The 24,807-nt window shown below is 38.0% G+C and overlaps 1 protein-coding gene across 3 annotated transcripts in view; it reads right to left on the bottom strand.

Moving 5' to 3' along the window:
- The window catches only part of AQR (aquarius intron-binding spliceosomal factor), a 96,750-nt gene that overhangs the window by 32,157 nt on the left and 39,786 nt on the right, over window positions 1-24,807 (bottom strand). For all 3 annotated transcript variants that reach the window (XM_036296574.1, XM_036296579.1, XM_036296568.1), the window contains 9 exons: window positions 23,228-23,348; window positions 19,953-20,094; window positions 16,335-16,513; window positions 12,290-12,457; window positions 10,736-10,905; window positions 7,182-7,423; window positions 4,268-4,414; window positions 3,420-3,489; window positions 1,372-1,482 (listed from right to left, as the gene is read on the bottom strand). In XM_036296574.1, the coding sequence (XP_036152467.1) occupies window positions 1,372-1,482; window positions 3,420-3,489; window positions 4,268-4,414; window positions 7,182-7,423; window positions 10,736-10,905; window positions 12,290-12,457; window positions 16,335-16,513; window positions 19,953-20,094; window positions 23,228-23,348 (1,350 nt within the window). The remainder of the gene's footprint in view (window positions 1-1,371; window positions 1,483-3,419; window positions 3,490-4,267; window positions 4,415-7,181; window positions 7,424-10,735; window positions 10,906-12,289; window positions 12,458-16,334; window positions 16,514-19,952; window positions 20,095-23,227; window positions 23,349-24,807) is intronic.

The raw sequence follows: 24,807 nt of genomic DNA on the forward strand, positions 1-24,807 counted from the left end.
CCAAAAAAATGAGTTCGCATGTCACCTCTGACACGCGTATCATAGGTTTGCCATACATGAATCGCCCAGCCAGTGTAGCTCAGTGATTGAGCATCAACCCATGCACCAAGAGGTCACTGGTTTGATTCCCAGTCTGGGCACATGCCTGTGTTGCAGGCTCAATCCCCAATAGGCTGATTGATATTGATATTTCTCTCTCATCGATGTTTCTCTCTCTCCCTCTCCCTCTCTCTCTAAAATCAATACAAAAATATTTTTTTAAATGCACGTATTATTCTTTATTCACTCTAAGAATTTGCAAATAGAAAAATTATCACCGACTAAATTTTATTAAATAGAAGAAAAATAAGTCTACACGTGTTTTTTTTAAAATCAAGATAAAATCTCAATCAACCCTCTTCACGGCACAATTTTAGTACATCATGCCACCATTACTATAAACTTCAAAGATATAAAAACATGATATGAATGAACACAATAGTATTGTTTTTCAAAACCTGTTAATTAAAAGTTGATGAAAAACAGAGTAAATGACATGAGCATTCTAAAAACCCCGTACTTCTTTCTAGACCAACTCTTTGCCGAACTGGTCAACTCGTCACCATTATTAATATGTATTCAGATAAGATAAGTACCTTCGGAGGTTAAGACTACCATGCAAGTTTCATAACATGCTGAACGTTCTGAAAGCTGCCTTTCACATTCTACATGAGAATTAACAAATGTTACTTGTTTTCCTTCCTTTCTATGAGTGACAGCTATCACATCACACAGGTAGACATAAAAATAATTTTTCAACCATTATTTACAAGACAGGAATTTGGTTTTTTTTTTTGTTTTAGCTGTTTATAAAGCCTAATGTATTGAACCTGCAATCTAAAATAGTCCTTCCATGTAAGACATTCATATGTATATTTCATAAAGATTTAAAATTCAATCCAGTAATACAGATTAGATTCAGTCTTTTAGGAATATTTGTTCTACTAGCAGAAAAAATGCTACTAATGCTTCAAAGTAAAAGCTCTAGCTCAGCACATAAGATGAGGGGGGGAGCAATTTAACTTCATTTAATCCAAATATTTGACTATGTATCTAAATATTCTGCTTAGCTTTTCCACAATCTGACACCCCCTCAATTAGAAATAAAAGGTTGTTTTTATATTTTTCTTCAATACAGTCTTTCCTGGTACTCTGTTTACCTATGATCAGGTTATCACACAAGCAGAAATCTCCATTGTGCTTCCATGCATTCCTGCTCCTTCTTTACCTCCCCAAGGTCCACTCTATACATTTATGTGTACATGTGTGTGTGCACTCCTGTTCTCTCCCTTCCTTCCCACCCCGCCTCTCCCCACTTCCTCTCTCTCTTACCTGATTGGAATGAGTAACAATCAGAGTTCTCTGCTCCGGGAAATTGTGGTATATATTGGATATGATCTGAACCGCCACATCTGTTTTTCCTGTACCCGGTGGGCCCACAACCTAAAAAAGAGATAAACACATAGCAAACTACTAAATGGAATTCTAAAACTGAAAGATAAAATGTTTAAAAATCCACTGAATGAGTTTAATAGCTTAACGGACAGGATAGAGTCTATGAATTTCCAGACGGATCAATAGAAGTCACCTAATCTAAACAACAAACAGGAAAGAAGGGGTAAAACAAGTCATAGCCAGAGCCTCATGAATCTGTAATATTAAAAGGTCTAGCATTCATATCACTGAAGTCCTAGAGAAAGAGGAAAACTATACAGTATAGAAAATGTGTTTAAAGAAATAACGGCTGAAAATTTCCCAAATTGGCAAAAGACATAAAAATCCACAGTATCAAGCTCTGCAAACCCCTAACAGAATAATCCCAAAGAAATCTATGCCCTGACACACTATAATTTGATATTTGAAAACTAAAGCCAAATTATTAAAAGCAACTAGAAAAAAAACAATACATTACATAGAAAAAGCATGTTTCAAATAACTATGTATTTCTTATCAGAAACACTGGAAGTCAGAAGGATGTAGAATAACATTTTTAAAGTGCTGAAAGCAAAGACCTATCAAAGTAGAATTCTATATCCAGTGAAAATATCTTTAGAGTTACGGTGAATTAGAGACATTCTCACATGAAGAAACCAATGATAATTCTTTGCTAGCAGGCCCGCTCTTAAATAAAGGATTGAGTAGATTGTGAAGAGTTAAGTATGTATATTGTAATTCTCTAGAGCAGCCATTAAGAAAAATTATACAAGGTATAACAAATGAACAAAATAAATCAATAAAAACAGGGAACTAAAACTACACAAATAACTCTTAAGAATGCAGGAAAGGAAAAGCAGCAACACAAAACAAAGGGAACAAACATAAATAAAATGGCAGACCTAAATCCAGACACATCAGTAAAGAGATTACCTGGGGTCTAAACACACCAATTAAAAGACAGAGACTGACAGAATTCATAAAACAACATGCCCCAATTATATACTGTCTACAAGAAACTCACTTCCAATACAATAGGTAGTTTAGAAGTAAAATGATGGGAAAAGATATATCACATAAACACTATTCAAAGGAAAGCTGCAGTGGCTACATTAATATCAAAGTAGACTTTTGAGCAAAGAAAATTACCAGTGATGAAGAGAGACATTACTTTACCAAGAAGACATAACAATGTGTGTATACATATCATAAAGCTGTAAAATTTGTAAAGCAAAAACGGACAGAACTGAAAAGGAGGAACAGAATTACAGTAGGAGACTTCAATTCTCCTCTCTCAGTAATCAACTGAATATAAGCAAGGATTGAGAAGTACTGAACAATACTATCAACTGAATTCATCTGATTGGCATACATAGGACACTCTTCCACCCCCAAACCACAGAATACACATTCTTTTCAAGCTCATATGGAATATCCTCCAAGATAGATCACATCCTGGGTCACAAAACAAACCTTAACAAAATAAAAAAACAAAAAACTGTAATCATATTAAGTATGTTCTCTGACCACAATGGATTTAGATTGGAAATCAGTAACTGGATAAGAGAAAATCTCCAAAAACTTGGAAATTAAACACATGTCTAAATCAGTTATTAGCAGACCTTTCTGTTAAGGGCTAGCAAGTTAACATTTTAGGCTTTGTGGCCGAGATTGTCTCTGCTGTAAGCATTTAACCTCTGCTGATGTAACACAAGAGTGGCCACAGGCAACACATAAACAAATGGGCATAGCGATGGTCTAATAAAACTTTATTTATGAACACTGAAATGAGTAGCAAGATCTCCATATGCGTAAGATGTCACAAGCACTTAGAAACACTTAATTTAGTTTGGCTTTTGTGCTTCAAATAGAACACACTACAAAAATCCGATGCTCACTTCTAGTCTGAATCCATGTAAAAACATGTGTAACAATAATGCTCTTACCATAGTTAGCCCAGGCTGCATTCCAGCACGGATGGCCTCTATCTGTGTATGGGTGAACTGAATTGTATTACTGCAAATTAGAGTAGATAAAAAGTTGGTTGAAAACACAGATGAATGACATTCAGTAAAAATTTAGACAACAGTGACCAGAGTTATAAACATCTACTCTGCATCTGTTCCTGTTCTCCCAGTCTCTTCTCCCCCTCAGGCTGGCCCTTTGTGTATGTGTGGTAAAACTACATAATAAGAAATCTGCCCTCTTCACAACATTTAAGTGTACAGTACAGCACTGTTAACTATGAGCCCAATGTGGTACAGCAGGTCTCTAGAACTTACATCTTACATGACTGAACAATCTCTTCAGAATGACTCTCTGCACCCCTGCCCTTCCACAGATCAATTAAAACTGAATGAAACTTGTGGACGGAGAAGACTACAGTTATTTTTCAATATATTTAGCCCATTTCAAACCTCATCTGAAGTGCCCAAGTTCTAGTTCACAATCTAATACCAAATGTCCAGCCACTGTATTAATTATGGCACACATGCAACGAGCAGCTGTTAAAAGTAACACATAGTCATAAAGTAAGAACCCTGTGCTCAATTTAAGGTAGCCCTCTAACGTTCATTTCTCATAGTACCTGAAAATGTTTCTTTCTGAAATATGACTACAGAATGGCCAAAAATGTCTGAACTATTCAGCCAATCGATAGACTAGAAGGAAAGGGTATAGCAACAGAATTTCCTGGGATTTTTAAAGAATCAGAAAATAATAAAAAATATTACAAATCCATTTGAAATAGCAAGCTATTATTAATTATTACAATTTTCCCAGATAGTAAAATTACCGCTTGGGTTGGTTGTAAGGGTAAGGACCCCGATTAGGAATAACATGAGGTTCAACAATTAAGGTCTTGGCCTCTTCAGTGTCTTCATCTTCCCCATCCACGTCTTTCCTTTTCTTCCCTTTTCCACTTCTTACTGGAAAAGTTATCCTATAAGACCAAACTTCTGTTTAGTTTTACAATTAACAATGTTTATAATTGTGCATACATTGTGTGAAGAATAATCAGATCAGTAAGAAACATTTATGATCTAAAGGCTCTCACTATCTGTACATAAATTTTGAAGAAAAGCAGAATTAAAAGCACTAAAATGTGTTAAAGGTGCTCAGATTAGAAAAAGTCATCCAATGAAGGAAAATAAAAAAAGAAACATATACTTAAGTCACATGTGAAGTGCTACCCACGCTGTCCTTGATTTAATTAGAAAAGGCTTCCTGGCATCTAAGATGAGTTTCGAAGAATTCAGACACATAAACACGGGAGGGAAGACTCTCCAGGAAGAAAGAAGCATCAGCAGCTTTGCTGGAGTGTGGGACACAATTTAAGGCTAGAGAGAAAGGCTGGAGCCTTGTTACGGCACCTTTGGAATACCAAGGCTTTAAGGCAGAAGTTCTTAGCCCGGGGTCAGGGATACCCTAGGACAGTGGTTGGCAAACTGCGGCTTGTGAGCCACATGCGGCTCTTTGGCCCCTGAGTGTAGCACTTCCACAAAATACCACGTGCGGGTGCGCATGTACAGTGCGATTGAAACTTTGTGGCCCATGTGCAGAAGTCGGTATTTTGTGGAAGAGCCACACTCAAGGGGCCAAAGAGCCGCATGTGGCTCACGAGCCGCAGTTTGCCGACCACTGCCCTAGGAGGCAACTCCCCACAGGTACCTGGGGAAGTGAATGAAAAAACTAAAGTTAAAATAAAACATTAATTCTGTGTGCACTTTTTCCAGTCTTTCTTCCCATTCTGAAAGGACAGATAATACCCACCCCCATGTGCTAAGAAACAAAGAGGCTAAGAGGTTGATAGGCAACAGGAAAATTCAGAGTCTCAGTTAGGGAGCGGGATGACTCTAGCAGTAAAGCATGTAATAGGTATAGTGAGGAGACAAAGGCAGGAAAGACACCGCCACTAAAGACTGAAGTGTTTAAGGCCTAGAGAGGCTGTGGACAGGAGTGACACATAACAGTATCCTGAAGGCAGAACCGATAAGGCATAGCAGGAATTAGAGTAAAAAATTTTCAAAAATAATGCCAAGATTTCAAGGCAGAGTAACTAGAAGAATGATTTTGCCATTAATAGGATTTGGAAAGTATAAGAGGAAGACTACATTTAGGTGTTATAAGGATTCATGTTTTTAATAGGTAGGGTTATCTATACTAATAAAAGGGTAATATGCTAATTAGACCGAGAGACCTTCTGGATGTCCCTCCAGACAAAGCCATGATGGCGGGGCCGTGGCAGACGCGGTTAGGGGCGATCAGGCCAGGAGGGGAGGGCAGTTGGGGGTGATCAGGCTGGTGGCAGGGGGGTGGCAGTTGGGGATGAGCAGGCCGGCAGTGGGGAGCTGCTGGGGTGAGAAGGCCAGCGGGAGGGGGAGTTGGGGACAAGCAGGCTGGCAGTGGGGGCAGTTGGGGATGAGCAGGCTGGCATGCAGAGTGGTTAGGGGCGATCAGGCAGGACGGCAGGTGAGCAGTTAGGAGACAGTGATCCCGGATTGTGAGAGGGATACCAGATTGGAGAGGGTGCAGGCTGGGCTGAGGGACACACCTGCCCGTGCCGCACCACCGCCACCGCAACCCCCCTGTGCATGAATTTTGTCTACCAGGACCCTAGTTACATTTATATTTAACAACTAAAATTGTACGTTGTAATTTCCAGCTGAGGAAGCAGGCGCTTTCTTATCACCCAAGGTACACAAAGTGCTTTGTCACTACCTGTGTGATGGAACTCTAGGAACAGCAGTCGGTGCTTCAGGTACTTTGTCCTATTTCTACTCAAATTTTATAACCAAAACTCCTTTAACATTAAATATAACTATATTGCAAATATTTAAAACTTGTGAAAGCAAGCAAAGTTAAAAATAAGAGAATTTAAAAAAACAAAACAAAAAAACAAAAGAAAGTTAAAAATCACATGGCTATGTAGTATGCCAGACTTTCCTATCTAATAAAGAGGGAATATGTTAATTGACTGCCATGCCCTCACAAAGACCGTGGAGCCCAGTCCACTCAGGCCCGCCTCACCCAGCCTCAGTCCTCCAGGCCCCTCAGCCCCACAGGGGAAGGCAGTTGGGGGCAATCGGGTCAGCAGTTGGGGATGAACATGCCAGCAGGGGAGCAGTTAGACATCAATCAGGCTTGCAGGGGATTGGTTAGGGGGCTATCAGGCTGGCAGGCAGAGTGGTTAGGGGCAATCAGGCAGGTGAGTGGTTAGGACCCAGCAGTCCCAGATTGTGAAAGGGATGTCTGACTGCCGGTTTAGGCCCGATCCTGCAGGGGCTGATTGGAGGGATCGGGCCTAAACCGGCAGTCAGACATCCCCCAAGAGATTGGAGAGGGTGGAGGCTGGGCTGAAGGACAACCCCCTCCCCCCGCCCCCCGTTGCACGAAATATGTGTGCATAATATGCACACATATTTCTTCAGTGGAATGCTATAAATATATTTATGTAGTACTCTTCAGACAAGCATTTACTGATCTCTTATAAGACACAAAGCTACTCTGACTGTGGTCTCAAAATAACTACTACACAAATAATTAGAACTAGTCAAATAAAATAAATTCACCCCAGTGAGTATATGATGAAGGTACAGATTGCCCAAACAAGATCCAGACTCAGTGCTCAAAACTTACTTTAGCTACAGTCCTAATGGCCCAACTAGACTGACCACAGAAAGTCTGGAGGAGGACAGCTCAGACTTTACCTGAAAGGGGGTATCTGTAGAGCTGGGTCATCCACAGTTACTTTAACATTATGACCAGGGAAGCTGGTTTTCAAATGCTCAATGGAGAGAAATGTGTCGTTGAAATCCAGGGTGGCAATCTGATTGGGCATTTTTGAATAATGTGCACTGCTTGGATCCCCGTAACCTAAAATGATGTCATGCAGCCAGGCAGGTACCACACAGTCAGTGTTCATCAGGTTCCGAATAGTCTCCAGCACAGCCTGCCAGTAAAGAACAGAAAAAGACCGTATCAAGAAGACATCCCAAACATGTGCACTTGAGTGGAATGCAGAGCTGGCTGCACTAATCCAGAATTCCCGACTGTTTCAGGGCAAGAAGCTATTTTTTGCTGACAGGTGCTTGGCTAGACTGAATCAACAGCTATATTTTAAGCTGATGCCATACACCGAGTTAAACAAAAGACCAAACTTAGCAAGAACAGTTTATCCGTTAGGAGTTAATTTAGACAGAATGTCATAAATGAATTAGACTTGACTTCTGTTGGGTAGGATGAAAATCCATCTGGGTCTACACAACAGCAAGAAAACAATATTAAACAAACCCTCAAAGAACATGCTTCCTCTAAGAAACTTCTCGAGTTTTCTCCCCTTTATAATCCTTAGTTCCTCAATGCTAAGAAAACACACAACCAGAAGCATGTTAATGTATGCCTCAACCATGAAACACATATTAAAATTGGCACTGTTTGAAATAAGAAATGAAGAATAAAGTGAGAGTGATAAAAAAAATCAAATAAAATTTCAGGATGAAAGAATCAAGACTACAATAAAAGTTCATTACAGTAGTTAATATATACATTGTCAAAAGTAATTACTGAAAGCCAAGGCAAATTCTCAGTCTTTCCAATAATTATTTCAAAAAAGTGATCTGTTCCACATATGTAAATCAAAAGGCTAGGGTATTAATGTCAAAGATTAAAATAACTAAACCAGCCATTCTTACATTATAAATGCTATACAACCCAACAGGATAACAAAATAGCAGGCTAGTGCATATAAATCACGTTTTTACCACATTGCTTTGTTTTATTTTCTTGCACTTATCCTAATTGATATTCTGCTATTCATGTTCTTGGTTACGTATTTACCATTGGTCAGCACCACTAGAATATAATTCCATGAGAGCAAGGATGTAGAAGAGTTTAAGGATGGGATGAATGGACAGATAAATGAGTATGTTCACTTGATGAATAAGATTGAGTAGTCTCTAAAGTAATTATGATTCTAGTAGGGAGATAAAATATGTCATTAACAATGATACAAAGCATCAGAATGTGGCAAAGAGTAAAAAATACTACAAAATATACTGGGAGCACAATTTGAGGTAGGTGAGAGATGGATGGAGGGGAGACTTCTGACATTAGAAAAGGTTTCAAGGAGGAAAAGTGGCATTTCAATTTAGCTCAAGTAAAGGATTTGTGAAAAAGCTTTGATTTATGTCATCATTAACATAGTCACAGAAATGTTTTGAAAAGCAGAGTGAAATGACCAGTGGAAGGATATGAAGAACAGGTGACAGGTGACAGACTAAGAGGAGAACAGGGGTAGAGACAAAGGAGGCTGTTTTGTGCAACTATTCAGGCAAGAAGTATCCAGATTAGGACAGGCTGTACAAACAGGAAAAGAGTAAAGGAAATAAACGAGGGATGCTGCCCAGGTATAAAATAAAATACCAAAGATGCCAAAAGAGCATTTTCCCCAAACATAGGCAAGTTAATCATCCCTCCTTTCTCTTGGATCAGAACCTGAATGCCTCTTTGAACTTCCAGGACACTTCTACCTGTACCCTCGTTATGACTTTTGGCACCTTCTAAGCTTTCACGGTAGCTATCTGTTTATATTTCTAACTTCACTTAGTAGTAGTCTAAGCTCCCCAAAGGTATAAACAGTGCCTCAGTCATCTCTATTAGCTCTATGTAACTTAGCATAATACCAGACACAGTAGGCATTAAAAAAAAAAAATCAAAGGAATAAATATAAGAAACTTTCATTTTAGTAAACTGACTGAAATCCAATCATTATTGAGAGAACCAAAACAGATACAGACAAAACAGAGACCTGCCCTCATAAACCTGCATTCTAATGTCAGAGAAATAACAATATAAAGTCATTCTAAGGTCAGTTAAATAGCATATAATTATCAGGTATAATAAAGGCAGTAGGGGAAAATAAACATAATTGGATAAAGAATGATGAGAAAGGGAGAGGTTACTTTAGATAAAGTTGCCAGAGAGGGTTTCTCTTAAGAGGTGACATTTAAACAGAGTTGCCCATATAAAGTCAGAGAACAAGCCATGCAAATGCCTGGGGATGACTGCCCAGGTACAGGAAACACTGTGCAAAGGCTTGGATTACTAAAGAACAGCAAAAGGTCAGTGTGATTGGCATGGAGTGAATAAAGGAAAAGTGTTAGAAAAAGACGTTGGAGAGGAAGCCAGAAAACAGAGGGAAGGGGCCTCTCTGACTATGAGGACAACTTTCTACTGTGATAAAAAACCATGAAACACTGAACGGGGGTACCAGGTATAACCAGCATTCAGCCGCTAGGTGGAGGGTGGTCTAAGCCTTAAACTTTAAGGAAACCTTTGGAGCGGCAGTGGCCAAATGGTGGTCCGTGGACCACTGGTGGTCCGTGAGGTCTGAAAGGTTGGCAACCGCTGGTCTAAGGGGAATAGCAGTCACAAATGGAAGCAGGGATGTGAGAGATGAGGTGTCCTGGACATGGCATCGGTGGAGGGGGTAAGTCAATCCGACTGATTGATGAACTGCAGGTGGAGTGTGAGACCAAAGAAATGAAAGGTATTTCCATTATTTTGTCTTCAACAACAGGGTAAGATGGGGAATAAATTCCTTTGTAGGTGAGGCTTTCTTTTTTAATAACAACTAGTAAAAAAAATAATCAAGTGATAATGTATAAGAAGCACTGTGCTTGGTGGAGAAAGTAAAGGCACTTGTGCAAAAGCTGGTATCACCAAATGCAGAACCGCTTAATGTTTAAGTTTTATAATATAGTTTCAAAGAATAATTTTTAAAACCTTCCTTTACTAAAACTCTTCTACACACAAAGTTATTATGAAAATAAAACTCTCTAGTCCCCAAATCTTTTTCCACTAACAAGTAAAGTATAAGTACATTATATCATAGAGTAATTCAAAGCCCTAAGATTCCATAGGTGTTACTTTTGATTCATGAAAGAAGTCCCAGTAAACAAATAAACAAGCAGTTTTCTTCACCTCATACTGAGGCACAAACTGAATGTAATATACAAAAAGCAAGGAAGGAGGCTGACCTTTAAAATAACACATGAATTAATTAATATTTTAAGTTTCTAAATTGATCAAAAGACAAAAGAGATTTAGCAAATAAATTTCCTTAAGTTTCTATATTTAATCTAAGAATAAAAAAAGCAGTGATGATAATTTTCTTAACAAATCATTTAAACCTACTATCTATTATTTGTCTTAAAGTTTTTCAGATTATGCAGCATTTTTGGTTTTAAAGCCCCCAAATTACCTTAAAGTTATTTTCTTTTGGTTTTCTTCTCATTATTATATTGAAAGTTTCATACACATCTTCTGCTCCATTTTGTATGGTATTGGTCATATCTTGTTGATACTGGTTTGGATCCAAAAACACTCTAAATGTCCTTGACTCTCCTCTAAGATTGGGTCTGGGTTCGGGTCCTAAACATTTTGAAAAAGTTTGTTCAATGAAATATATACTATTAAATATCTACTTTCCAAATATAAAAATAAGTTAGCAGTATTCCTTTTCTAGAAATGAGTAAACTGTCCAGACTTTACTCCAGCCATCTCCCCAAGTAGAATGCTTTCTACTCATCCATTTCAAATTTCAAAAAGCTGAAAATAGTTTCTCCTTTCTCAAACTTATTACTATTTCTTCCCAGAGTAGCCATGTAATGTTTATGAGGCAATGCCAGGAATTGCAATTATTTGAATATGACCTCAACTAAGATCGGAGCCTTGGACGTCAAAGAACTTGACTTTTGTCAGCCACTCAGAGCTCAGCTCCTACTACTGCCTTACATAGAGTAAGTGCCTGGTGAACACTCTTTTCTTCCTTCCATATTCCATATATAATATCACTAGTATGAAAGGAAGTTTCATATTCTAATGGCTGAAAGCTCAGAGGCTTTTTCTTTCTGTCTTAGACCTCCAACTCTGGTCCCATCATATGGCCTTACGTTTATTCCAACTATCCTCCATTCCCTTCTATTTTTATTTTTCTTTTATTCTAGTGAGAGAAGCGACCTAAGTATCAGCACTTTAGCAATGGTGCAATCTTGAAATCACAGGTAATAAAAGCGAATTGAAGTTCTATGAGAAGTTTAATAACTAAATTATAAAATAAGCACCGGGCATGGATGCAGTTATAATTTAATAGTAAGTATTACCAAAAAAGTCAGAACAATGTAAGAATTTCAAAAAAACAATCAGTGATAAGATAAGAACTCAAAGAGCTGACTAGCCTTGTAAGGCAACATTTCTAAATGGGGTAATGCTGGCATCCCAGGCAGGACAGTTCCTTCTACATGATAGTTCTGTTTACATGCTTAGCATCCCTGGTCCCCAACCAGAAAATACTAATAACTCACCAACCCCTACTCCTACACTAGTCATCTGACAACATAAATACTACCACACATTTCAAATTGCAGGGTAGTGCTATTCCCAATTACGAACCACTCCTATAATGAATCAAATCAGTAAAACTTAAGAAGAAGAAATTAGACAAATATATCATTGAACAACTAACTATAAGAGGTTTTATAAAAAGCAATATTGTAAATTAATGTAAAAGGAAGTTTTATATAAAGATGATTTCAAAAGATCCTGTCCTTTCCAGTATCTAAACAGTTTAGAAACCATATTATTTATTTCTAAAACTGGGTGGTAGGTACTCTACCCATACTTTATAGATAATCCTGTGTCAATTTAGTATATAAAACTACTAGAAAGAGTATCACCTAATACACAAAAAGGAAAAAAAGGAAAAGGAATCTATCATTATGTACACACACTCTTTCAAAAGCATAGATCACCATACCGTCTTCGATGACACGTCCTTTATCATCCAGCATGCCCTGGATTTCACAGCCTCGGACATAAACCAGGCCAACCTGCTCAATAAAAGGTCTCCTCCGGTCAAACTTGGTACCATATGGTTTCGTGGGACGCACCGTAATTAAAAAGCATACATCATGCTTACGAAGGCCTGGTAAAACATTAAGACATTTTCACTTATCAGAATGTCATTGTTTTTAGTCTTTTGTTAGCAATTTCTTAAGCTCTTATCTTTAGAATAGAAATATAAAAATACATTTAAAATATGAGAGGTGGTCAAAAATTATATTTGTACTGTAATACAATTATGGGCTTTTCTATAACCTCTAATACTCAATGTTTGATAGTAGTAATTAAATGAAAGTTCCCATATATTAAAATCTGAACCTTTTTACCATGAAGATATTACTAAATAAGCCCTCCACGTCTGGCTACAGCTCCAAAACTGAATGTTTACCTTCATTCTTACTCTTAACATTCTTAATAAGTAACCAGAAATATGGTTAGCATATAATCCATCTGTCATATTTAGCAGGTTCATAACATCAGTCATTCCAACCACAGTCTAAGTGTATTTCGCCAAAAAGGGTCAACTCAAAAGCAATTCATCAAGGCACAATAGCATTGTTTACAGACACCATCTTGAAAAGATAGCTGAATATATATAGTTTCAATTGGCAAATACGGAAGATTTTTGTAAGTGAATGTCAAGAAATAGGAGACTTGTGCCAAAGTCCATGGCTTTTCAGTTATCTGACCAAATTATAATTCACTTGGTTTCCCTACTCTATTAAAACTAGGCAATGGAAGACAAGAGACATAAAATTAGATCACACAGCACATAATATCATCCCACTTAATCTTTATTTCTTTTCTGATTTGATTTTGTTAGCCGGTATATGACATAAATGAAAATTTAAGCAGTCTGTTTGCTCATAACCTTGGTAACAAGATACACAATTAAATCAAACTAGCAATGTATATGTCTAACAGTGCTGGGACCATTCTGGTTTGTTTCAATATAGAGTGGGATTCAAGTGTATTAGAAATAATAACTCTTAATTCATAATAATGACTTTATTTCTCAACAAATTCTCTGCAAATTAGCAGGAGAAGCAATGAGAACTAAAGGAACTGTTCTGTGATTTGTGACTTCTGATCTGCACAACTCATTAAAAGGTCCAAGTCTTTGAGACAAAGAAGTGGCCTGAGAGGTAATTTTGTCTCTACCAATGTCGCTTTTTGGTATCAAGGAAGGATGAGTGCCCATTCCCTCCTAAGGCAGATAATTTTACTGTGGGACATTACAGATCTACATCAAAAATACCTATATTACAATGAGCTCAACTACCTCTCTCCTTTCAACCATCTGCATTCATTCCATCTGTGAATGTGCCTTTTGAGCAGAATCCGGCATTTCAATTTCCTTAATTTTGTTTCCTTAATTTTAAATGAGGGATGGAGAAGGGCCTGAAATTCACACATTCTTACAGGAACAAGAAGAATGTTTTATAGTATTTACCTTAAATTCTTCAAAACTATTCTGTTTTCACAGGGATAATATTCATTACTAGAACCTCTCTCTAATATTTTTGCCTCAATTTTCTACTAGGTTACTCTTTGTGATCAATACTGGGTGTGAATTTTGGCTCTGGCCTCCCAGAAAACACTCTTCTCTCCACCATTCCTTAAAATATGAGTGGCTCCCCTCATAATACCCGATTGTTCTCTATCCTACCCATCAAAATTCACCCATTCTATTTCTTATTCTACCAGAGGCCTATGTTTAAAAGAAAAGAAGAGCTCTCCTTCACCCCCTCAAAAAATGACTGATGTCCTGATAGCAGTCTGCAAAGTAATGGAGGAAAGGGGATTGGATAAAACATTATTTTTTCCCCTTAATACCACAATGCAGACTTGCCATCTGTCATCTGTAAGTTTCTGTAAAGGATCTTTGTTTTTAAGTTTATTTCCAATATTACATTGAGGAGTAGCCAATAAGTTATGGCAGTTTACTACCTATCATAAAACAGTGCTTATTTTAATACCTCCTTAACTCTAAAGGGCAATAAATAGAAGGCCATCTCCAACAACTTAACGTCTTCCTCAATATTTAGAAATGATAAAGGTACACATTATTCTAGATGTGTAAGGCATCAGATTACAACTCTTTTGAAGGAAACTGAAGTTGCAAAATCTGTCACAAATGATACCCACTACAGTGGCCATTTGTCAAACAGTTGGTCAGCTTCTTTGCTGGATTCCTTCAGAATTAATGTGATAAATATATCATACAGTCCCTGTGGTTATAAACAGCTATGTCGACAGCAATGGTTTTTGAAAAGTAAACCATTAAGAGACTATCCCTTTCCTTCTGGCATGCCAAGAAGGTGAAAGGAGATAAAATGTACCAGCTACTATGTCTAACAACAAGGCAGCAAGGGCTCTCACAGACAGCTGGGAGAAAAAGAGAAGTGCCAATTAAAACTCAGCTCATGCGACATTTCAGGCACAGATGTTAGCACTGTTTTAATCCTATCTTACGTAGTAACTCTCAACATATTTATCCCTAAATAAAATTGACTGTGGAACTCCCATCCCTCAAATCTTGCCTGGCAAAAAATAAAAAAATAACTCATTTAATATCTCTGAATTCTTATTTATTTACTGTTGAGTACATAGAATTTCACTGACTAATTATCTGACTTCTCCCCTTTGATGAATATAAACTATTATTATTTCTTTCTGAATTGTTTTGTAGATCCCCCTAAAATTCCTTTTGAGTTTGTCTAGTTTTGATTTTGTATCTTTATTTTCCATAAATGGTATGCATCCCTATTCTCTTCACTTTTTATCTTTTAAAATATCTATTTTCTTGCTCTGCCTGTGTTCCCCCTTTCTTTAGTGAACACTAGTATTTTTACTTTTTATGTTGATCTTACAAATTCATAAACATTACCTTACTAAATTTAAGATTTAAAATACTTTCAGCTCTGCTAACTGCAATTTTAAAAACACTTTGATATGAATACTATTGTATGCTTTTATTAAAGTATTAAGGTATTTAATCATTCTAATATGATTCTTGGTATTTTTTACTAATGATAATTACAAAGACAACTGCCATTCTTTAAATCAAATTTTAAGGATTAAACTTCATGAGTTTAGAAGGGTAACATTTAATAAAAGTGCTTTGCTAATTCTCTAAGTGAAAGTCTATAATAATAAAAGCATAATATGCAAATCGACCTAACGGCTGAACAGCAGAACAACCATCTGGACCACCACACTATGACATCCACTGGCGCCAGGCCAGCCAAGGTGGGTGTGATGCAATTGGTCGGGGGCTCAGCCATCGCCCCATGTTCGCCTTACAGAGGGAGACCCAGGTTACTGGCCAGCAGGGCAATTGATCAATCAGGGGGCTCCACAATCGTCCCAAAGAGGAGGCCCAGGCCACCGACCAGTGGGCTGCAGCAGGTGGGTGGGGCCTCCATCTGCAGGACGGAATCAATTGCACAATTGTCCCAAAGAGGGAGGTCCAGGCCACTGACCAGGGGGCTACAGTGGGTGGGCCGGGCCTCCCTCTGCAAGGCACAATCTATTGCATGATCACCCTGCAAGGGAGGCCCAGGCCATTGGCTGGCAGGGCGATTGATCAAATGGGGGACTCCACAATTGCCCCAAAGAGGGAGGCCCAGGCCACTGACCAGTGGGCTATGGCAGATGGGCAGGGCCTCCCTCTGTGGGGCGTGATCAATTGCCCCAAAGAGAGGCCCAGGCTACCCTGCGGTGGCACTGTGGTGGGTGGGTGGGGCCTCCCTCTGCGGGGGCGATCCATTGTGGAGCCCCAGTCAGGTGGGCAGGGCCTACCTCTTTGGGGCGATTGATGACAGGGCTCCCGGACTGTGAGAGGGCACAAGTCAGGCTGAGGGACACCCCCGCAGTGCACCAATTTCGTGCACTGGGCCTCTAGAATAATAAACTAAAAAGGTAAAAGGTAACCACTTTTTGAAATGCAAGATTACCTTCCCATTCATCTTTGATGTGATCTCTGACATTGAGATTGATGGTGACATCTGCACGAACTCGGGTTGGCCAGTTTTCACCTATGTTGGGTTTGGCAACCTCAACCACAGTGAAAGCCACAATGGGTTGAGCCATTCGCGCCCAGCCACCAAACACTACACCGCCATATTCAGACTGCCTGAAAAGCAAAGAAGTGCATGATTACTCAAACAAAATATAACTTTTGGACAAGTAAAACCAGTAAGAATACATGTTTAGCTAGTGTTTAAGCCCTAACATAAGTAATTCTTATTTCTACACTTAAAAAAAAAATAAGTCTCAATATATCCGGAGTATACAAGGTAGGATGAAAGAGGCAAACATGGTTCAGAATATAGAGGAACATCCCCACACCCCCCCAGGTAAGAAGGTAACTTTATGTACATAATAGTTGAACTATTTTGTCAAAGAATGAGACAGTCCAGCACATTTAGTTTTATTTATATTCTTATCCTTTTTTCTTCTTCATAAAATAGTCTCAGCTATTTAATTTTACCTTATGTACCCTAAGCATTTTTATAAGCTGTTTCAAAAACATTACAGAACAAGTTAGGATTTAAAAAATTAAAAACAAGCAAACAAATAATAATATCTATGCAAATGACTTCTTTAGGGTATAATAGTTAAATCATTTAAAAGATGCTACCATGGACTGGGGGGACAAATAATCAAGCTAGCTGTAATAGCTAGAGCCACTAACATCCAAACACTCATTCTTTCTTCTTATATTAGTCTAAGTAGTGCTTTAATTTTTACATTAAATAGTATATTTGGGAAATCTGTAATATAAAAACTGCAGCAATACTCCAAAATTTAAAAGTATTGCCAAAAAGCCATGATTACAAAGAAACTAGATCCTAAGTAAAGGCTTTGTATCATAACAAAAATTGTAAAACTTCATGACATCAAAGAGTAAAACTAATTAAAAATAAAAATTTTCCAATCTAATGACTTGGTTCATACTGGGACAAAAAGGCACTACACCTTGTGCCTAAACCCTTTGTAATAACTTTCTATCACTGTCCCCATTTTTTCAACTTTACGATAGTACAGTTTAGTAGCATTAAATTCATTCACTGTAAATGTACAATTCAGTAATTTTATTAATTTACTAGAGGCCCCCAGTGCACGAAAATTATGCACAGGGAAGATAGGCCACGGGGGTCCTTCAGCCCAGCCTGCACCCTCTCACAATCCAGGACCCCTTTGGGGATGTCTGACTGCCGGTTTAGGCCAGATCCCAATTGGGCCTAAACCGGCAGTCAGACATCCCTCTCGCAATCTGGGACCGCTGGCTCCTAATCGCTTCTGCCTGCCTGCCTGATTGCCCCTAACCACTCGCCTGCCTGTCTGATCGCCCCTAATCACTCTGTCTGCCTGATCGCCCCTAACCACTTGCCTGCCTGCCTGATCACCCCTAACTGCTCGTCTGCCTGCCTGATCGCCCCTAACTGTCTCTGCCTCAGCCCCCACGGCTTCGTCTGGAAGGCTGTTTGGCTGCCAGGTTTAATTAGAATATTATGCTTTTATTATTATAGATAGAGCTGTGCATCCATCCCCCCAAATCCAATTTTAGAACATTTCCATCATATTAAAAAATATTCCTCTCATCCAGTTGCAGTCAATTCTTATTCCCATCTCTAAGCAAGCACTCATTAATTTTCCCTAATTCCTCCCCCCTTATAAAATCTACCTGCAACACGAAGCATTAAAAAGTGCAGGTTTCGGCCTCTCATAAACACATCCTTTCTTATCCTGAGCGGTGGTTTCATCAGTCTGAAAACATGATCACTAGAATTACGTGATGGGGAAAAGTGGTGTGGCTACTTTTCTACCTTCAGGATACACGGAACATGCTCCTTTTTAGATCTCACTGTTTTTAAGTTTTCAATCATGGGCAATTAGGAATGAAAATTTAGAAAAATTTATTATCACAAGATAATTATAAAAAGTGACATTTTCTTTTCCCTAGCAGAAAATGCAACTTTTAAAAAAGTTCCTTTATTAATAAATAAGAATTATAAGTGTTATTGCTTTATTTGGCATTTAAATAAAATATGAGTGAGCTGTATTTGATAAACTGCTAGTTATCAAGTTCCTACTTGGCAAAATGGCCAAAATTAGGTCCAGAATCTGTGCATGTAAATGCAAGGTAACCATAAATTCTAAGGAAGCTTTCTGATCAAGCACTCCCGGGGCTCAAACAATGGGCAGCAATTTCAGCAAAGCTGTGGGCAGGGATCATCAGCCAGTGGGTATACAAACTTCACAGTGCTAGCCTGCCTCCTGACTCAACTGATTATTAAGACAAAAATACTTTATGTTGTGTTTTATAGTCTCACCCAGAATAACTATTCACATAATAACTAATAAAAAATAGAATTGTGTGTGAAATAAAATATGAAGGGGAAAAAATAGATCATAATCACAGTGTCCATGCAGTTCTCTGTAATTAGTAAGGGGAGAAGTCTAGAAGATACCTGAAATCAGTTCACACTCAAAATATGTTAAGCTTTTCATATAGAATACAGTATAATTGTATAAGTATGCGTGGTGTAACTATAATGTAACAAAAATTCATTTTAGAGAGTTATTTTACTTGTTTATAGTCACTTGTGATATGTAATTCATCTCCATCAATGTTATACTCAGAATGGAATAGTGACCGAGGGCATTTACCTGAAGTCAGTCAAGTCTAAAAGGAAAACGAACCTTCGCAGGGATACAGCAGAGCCGCCTGGAAGCGGAATGAAAGTCTCTTCCTAGCTGAAGGACTGAGCTGGCAGGTGGGAGGCTGAGCTCAAGCAAGAGAGTTTCTCAAACAACAAGACCGACTCACTGGCCCTAAGAGTAAACGCTGATGACTTAGTCTCTTCCAGGCAATCAATGGATGGAGGCCCAGGGAAGACTCCCCATGTTCCACTCTGTGCGACGTTCGGCCACGCCCTCACCTCCTGACAGGTTCCCTCAACAGGTCGACTGACACTAGCGGTGACAGGACTAAACTATCCTGCCCTTGCACAGGCCTGCTGCCAGCCCACACTCTTTCCTCTTTTACTAGTGCTCTACCTACTCCTCTTGACATTTCTCTTTCCCTGCCGCCACCACCCCAAGGATAATGACTGCTCTTCCCTTATCCCCCGTCCCATCCCAAATACCCAGGTTTTATATTTTAGCACTTTTGATATACATTCACATTCAAGTTTTTCTCAAAGAGTCTCTCCTGCCCTAACCAGTTTGGCTCAATGGATAAAGCGTCGGCCTGCGGACTGAAGGGTCCTGGGTTTGATTCCGGTCAAGGGCATGTATCTTGGTTGCGGGCACATCCCCAGTAGGAGGTGTGCAGGAGGCAGCTGATCAATGTTTCTCTCTCATTGATGTTTCTAACTCTCTATCCCTCTCCCTTCCTCTCTGTAAAAAAATCAATAAAAATGTATTTTTTAAAAAAGAGTATCTCCTGTTTTGGAGAGCACCTTTGTGCCAGGTATATTATTTCTGAACACATCATGAGCTTTCTGACAGAAGTGTGTCAGTCACTGTTTGCATCACTGCATTGCAAGTGGAACCAATTTACTTACCAAGGCTTCATTCTGCTGACACTGTCCTCAATGTCCTGCCTAATTTCATAAGTTGATTCTAAGCGGAAGAGATTAAAGTTCCTTAGGAGGTAATCGTGAAGAGTCAAAAACTGCAAATTTAGCTTGGGAAGAGCAAGACAACCTGAAAAGGAAAATAACAACCATAATTGAATTTTTTTTTAATCAGACATCTGCTCTCTCTATAAAAAAGGCATAACAAATTTGGTAAGAATCTAATTTTATATCTAAAATATAGCATATTTAATAAGGTCTTATTTCTACTACCACACATAAGTGAAACCAAGTTAATAAATGCTATATGTTAAGAATTGAAAATAAAAGATGAATTTCAACCCTAGCTGGTTTGGGTCAGTGGATAGAGCAGTGATGGCGAACCTATGACACGCGTGTCAGAGGTGACACACGAACTCATTTTTTTGGTTGATTTTTCTTTGTTAAATGGCATTTAAATATATAAAATAAATATCAAAAATATAAATCTTTGTTTTACTATGGTTGCAAATATCAAAAAATTTCTATATGTGACACGGCACCAGAGTTAAGTTAGGGTTTTTCAAAATGCTGACACACCAAGCTCAAAAGGTTCGCCATCACTGGGATAGAGTGTCAGCCTGTGGTCGGAAGGGTCCCAGATTCGATTCCAGTCAAGGGCACATGCCTGGGTTGCAGGCTCGATCCCTAGTAAGGGATGTGCAGGAGGTAGCTGATCAATGATTCTCTCGCATCATTGATGTTTCTATCTCCCTCTCTAAAATCAATAAACATATATTTAAAAAAAGATGAATTTCATTAATACATGTAATCTGCACATCAGTGAATCATATCCGAATAGCGCTTCTACCAAGTATCTGGAGATGCTTGAATACAGTCTTGAGTAGTTTAAAAATTCTCCCTTTACCACCTAATTTACTTGGCAAATCTTGAAATAATGCTACCATAAAATGAATCCCAAACAAAATTACCAAGAAAACTGAATGAGTATATCACATTGTATAAATCTATCTCCAATGAACACCCCTGTGCTCTTCTGAACCTTTGCCTTCTTGCTATACTTTAAGGGTAAGGCCTTGATTGTATGTTATTCCCCAAGGTACTTCCCTTCTCTGACTGTATTAATAAACAATATTCTTTCCATTATCCTCACTTAACAGTACGTCCCATGGATAATAAATGACCAAGCACTCAGCAACAATATGTAAAGTTTTTTTTTAAAAAAGAACCTAAAACATATTTTACTGGCAAATCATATTTTCATCATCCCTACGTATCCTTACCAAAGCAATAACGCACTTAAAAGCAAGAAACATTGATATAGAAAAATTTCATAGTGTTTATGTTAGTAAACTCTGACTTAAAATGTAATTCAATTGCTTTCAGGTCAGAGGCTGAGAGAAAGCATCTTCTTCAACAACATACTTTTATTAAAAAGAAAAGACAATTAAAATGTCACCATTTTACAATGATCACTGAATTAACAAATCTAGCTATTAAGCAGCAATGGCTACTAACATGACAAAAAGACAATCAGACATTATGTGCCTCCCGATGAAAATAAACACACTAACACCAAGAATCTTGCCAAAGAGAGAGAACCTCAGCCTGATTGAGCCTCTGCATCTAGTTGCCAATTTGCAAGAAAAATAAAAAGCAGGGGACATGCTCACAGTCACTTAGAAAAATCCAGACTATAGGAAACTATACATGTTTCTATATGCAGGTTCCTCAATAGAAAGAAAAGGAAGGTATATAGGGGATACCTGTAAAGTAAAAGACATTTTTTTAAATGTGCAGGACTGGCTTTAGTGTCTAGGGATAAACAACTGAGTGATAAAACTATTTTAAAAATGCAAGATAATGATGGTTATAAAAGCCAAGAAATAAATGGTTACATTCAAGTTGAGGAAGCTGTGACTAGAAAGGAAGGGTTCTGGAATAACTGACGAGGTAGCTATAAGGGTTTCATGGTGCTTCCCTTATGATAATTAGTAATGTTCTGCATTTAGTGTTTATTTGATAATAAGAAGTTTTACAAAGATTTTCTTTACAATTCTCACACTGTATTTTTTATTTCTGCCCCAATTTTATACTTATTTTCTCTCCTTAGAAGCTTGGAGAAGCTCGCTGATCGTGCAGTCAGAGCTTGGGTCTTGCTTAGTTCATAGCACCAGGTATTGGGCTCCACAGCACAGCCCCATCCATGGTCAGTGAATAACAGCAAGACGTAGCCACGTCTCTGAAAACAGTACTGAAGTCCAACCATTTGGCAACTAATCTCAGTCTATGAAATGTATAAAAACTTAAATTCTGAAAAGTATTCCTTTCTATTTAAATTCATTAACCATGGGAATGGAAGAAAAGTAATACTTTACTAATCAAAATATGTCTTAAACTCAGACTAGCATCATTGACTAGTACCAAAAGCTAGCTATAAGACTGTTTACATTTTTAAGGACACATAAACTTTTTATTAAAAAGACAAAATATTCTTAAGTGTTATTTGCCCTTTAGGGACCGACTAGTCAATGTGTTAGACATCATACATATATGGTCATTAATGCTTTTAGTATGAACAAATAAGAAAAATGAGGAAATAATGCATTAATCACTGTCAGACATTAAGAGATATGAAGATTGCCTATTCTGAAATCTAGCAGTTTTAGCACACTGGGTTTACCTGAGTCATATCTCAGGATATGACTCTGAAATAAGTTTTTCTTTTAAATAAATGTACCAATAGCTACACTGGCCATGTCTTTAAAATAGCCACATTACTTCTAATTCTGTTGTTCAGAAGTTTTTCTCAAATTTTTGAAATATGCTTTCAAAATGTGTGAGAATGCACTTTGGCATATACTCAATTGTGGTGAATCCTCATCCTTAGATGAGCAAAAGCATTTAGAAACGATCTGTTAAAATAGATAAGTGAACAAACCAGATGGTACCATTTTGAATCAAAACTAAGGTTAATTATTAACAAAGGACAATGTGTTTTTATGGTGGTCATTACCTGGCTCTATAAGGAATTCAAAGAGCCTCTAAAAAAGCACTACCAAATATTTGGTGACATTATGGTTAAAATTTAAATCCTTAAAGCAAAGTATTCAAAATACTAAATAGTTTCTAGTTTCTAAAGTTGACCTTGAGGGTACCATAAAATTATCCTAATGTAATATTACGTAGGGGTATTTTCATTTACATATGAATTCTAAACTAAGTTTCATGCTACACCTGGATTCTGTAATTCTTTATCATACCTTCCCCTGAATAGTACTCAGTTGGGACAATATTTTCATCCCATATGATTTTCTCAGTTGGATACAAAGGCATCTGGTTCAACTGCTGAATCTGAGAAATTCGACGTTCATGACGAGATACCTAAAAGAACAGGTTCAGGCAGAAAGTTAGAAGCATCTTTTTTTAATCAAAATAATTTATGGAAAAATTCACCCAAAGCATGGAGTGAAAAGTCTCATATCTTGCAGTTACTGTAGCACTTAACAAGATATTTCATTTCCCTTTTCAATCACCTCCCCCCCCAAGAAGTCAAAGATGCAGGAAGTACCAATCGTGATGGTCTTTGGAATCAGACAGATGTGAGTTCAACTCCCAGTACCTCTACTTATGAGCTATGTAAAAGCCAGGCAAGGTACCTCAACCTCCCTGATCTTAGTTTCCTTTTCACTGAAAAAGATAAAATGTCAGTCACCTCTCAGGTTTCTTATGAAAATGAATGGACTACTATAAAATAGCTTCAAAGTGCCTGCCACATGCCAAGATTTTAGAAACCATAGCACTCAGCACTGGTTTATGTAAGAAAAAAAATGGAAGCCCCAAATCCTAGGCCAGTGGTCGGCAAACTGCGGCTCGCGAGCCACATGCAGCTCTTTGGCTCCTTGAGGGTGGCTCTTCCACAAAATACCGACTTCTGTGCATGGGCCACGAAGTTTTAATCGCACTGTATGTGCATACCTGCACGTGGTATTTTGTGGAAGAGCCACACTCAAGGGGCCAAAGAGCCGCATGTGGCTCACGAGCCGCAGTTTGCCGACCACTGAGATAGATGAAATAAGTATACAAGACGAGTGTGGATGGGAGAGTTGGAAGGGGTCGACCCCAGCGAATGTACCTCAATCAGATTGAGGACGTTTTTAGCAAAGGCCAGCTTAGGAGTACCCTAATTAAGTTAATAACAATGTACCTACCTATATAGTTTAAGTTTAAAAAATTTGGCTCTCAAAAGAAATTTCAATCGTTGTACTCTTGATATTTGGCTCTGTTGACTAATGTGTTTGTCGACTACTGTCCTAGGCAATAGTTTTCATTCTTATACTGACTTGCTAAACAATCTGGGAAAGTTTAGTAATAAGCTGGTCTCAGTCTAATTTATAACATGAGATAGGTGGACTTAATGAACTCTATGTGCCCTTCCATTGTGATTTATCTCAAATACTGAATTAAGTTTGTTGCCCAATTAACATATGCTAAGATGATATGTTTGAAAATGTGTCACATCTCTTCAGTAGAAATAGTATTATTTTAGGGAAGATGACAGTGTGATATCATCCAAATAATATGCATATTTCAACTTTTTAATCATAATTTGGATATACTAGTAAGAAGAATCCAAAGCCTAAGGAAATCCTTCAGTAGAAGGATAAATGAAAGATAATGCTAGAGCACTATAAATTTGAAAAATTGTTTTCTTTTGGAATAACTATTTAAATTTTAAGGGTGAAATCTTAGCTATAAAACACTAAAAGGCATAGAATCAACTCTATACTCAGAACTATTTTCCAATACAAAGATTCCTGGAAAAATCCTCGTTTCCAACCCT

Source organism: Myotis myotis, unplaced genomic scaffold (genome assembly GCF_014108235.1).
Source record: "Myotis myotis isolate mMyoMyo1 unplaced genomic scaffold, mMyoMyo1.p scaffold_m19_p_1, whole genome shotgun sequence".
Classification (NCBI taxonomy): Eukaryota; Metazoa; Chordata; class Mammalia; order Chiroptera; family Vespertilionidae; genus Myotis; species Myotis myotis.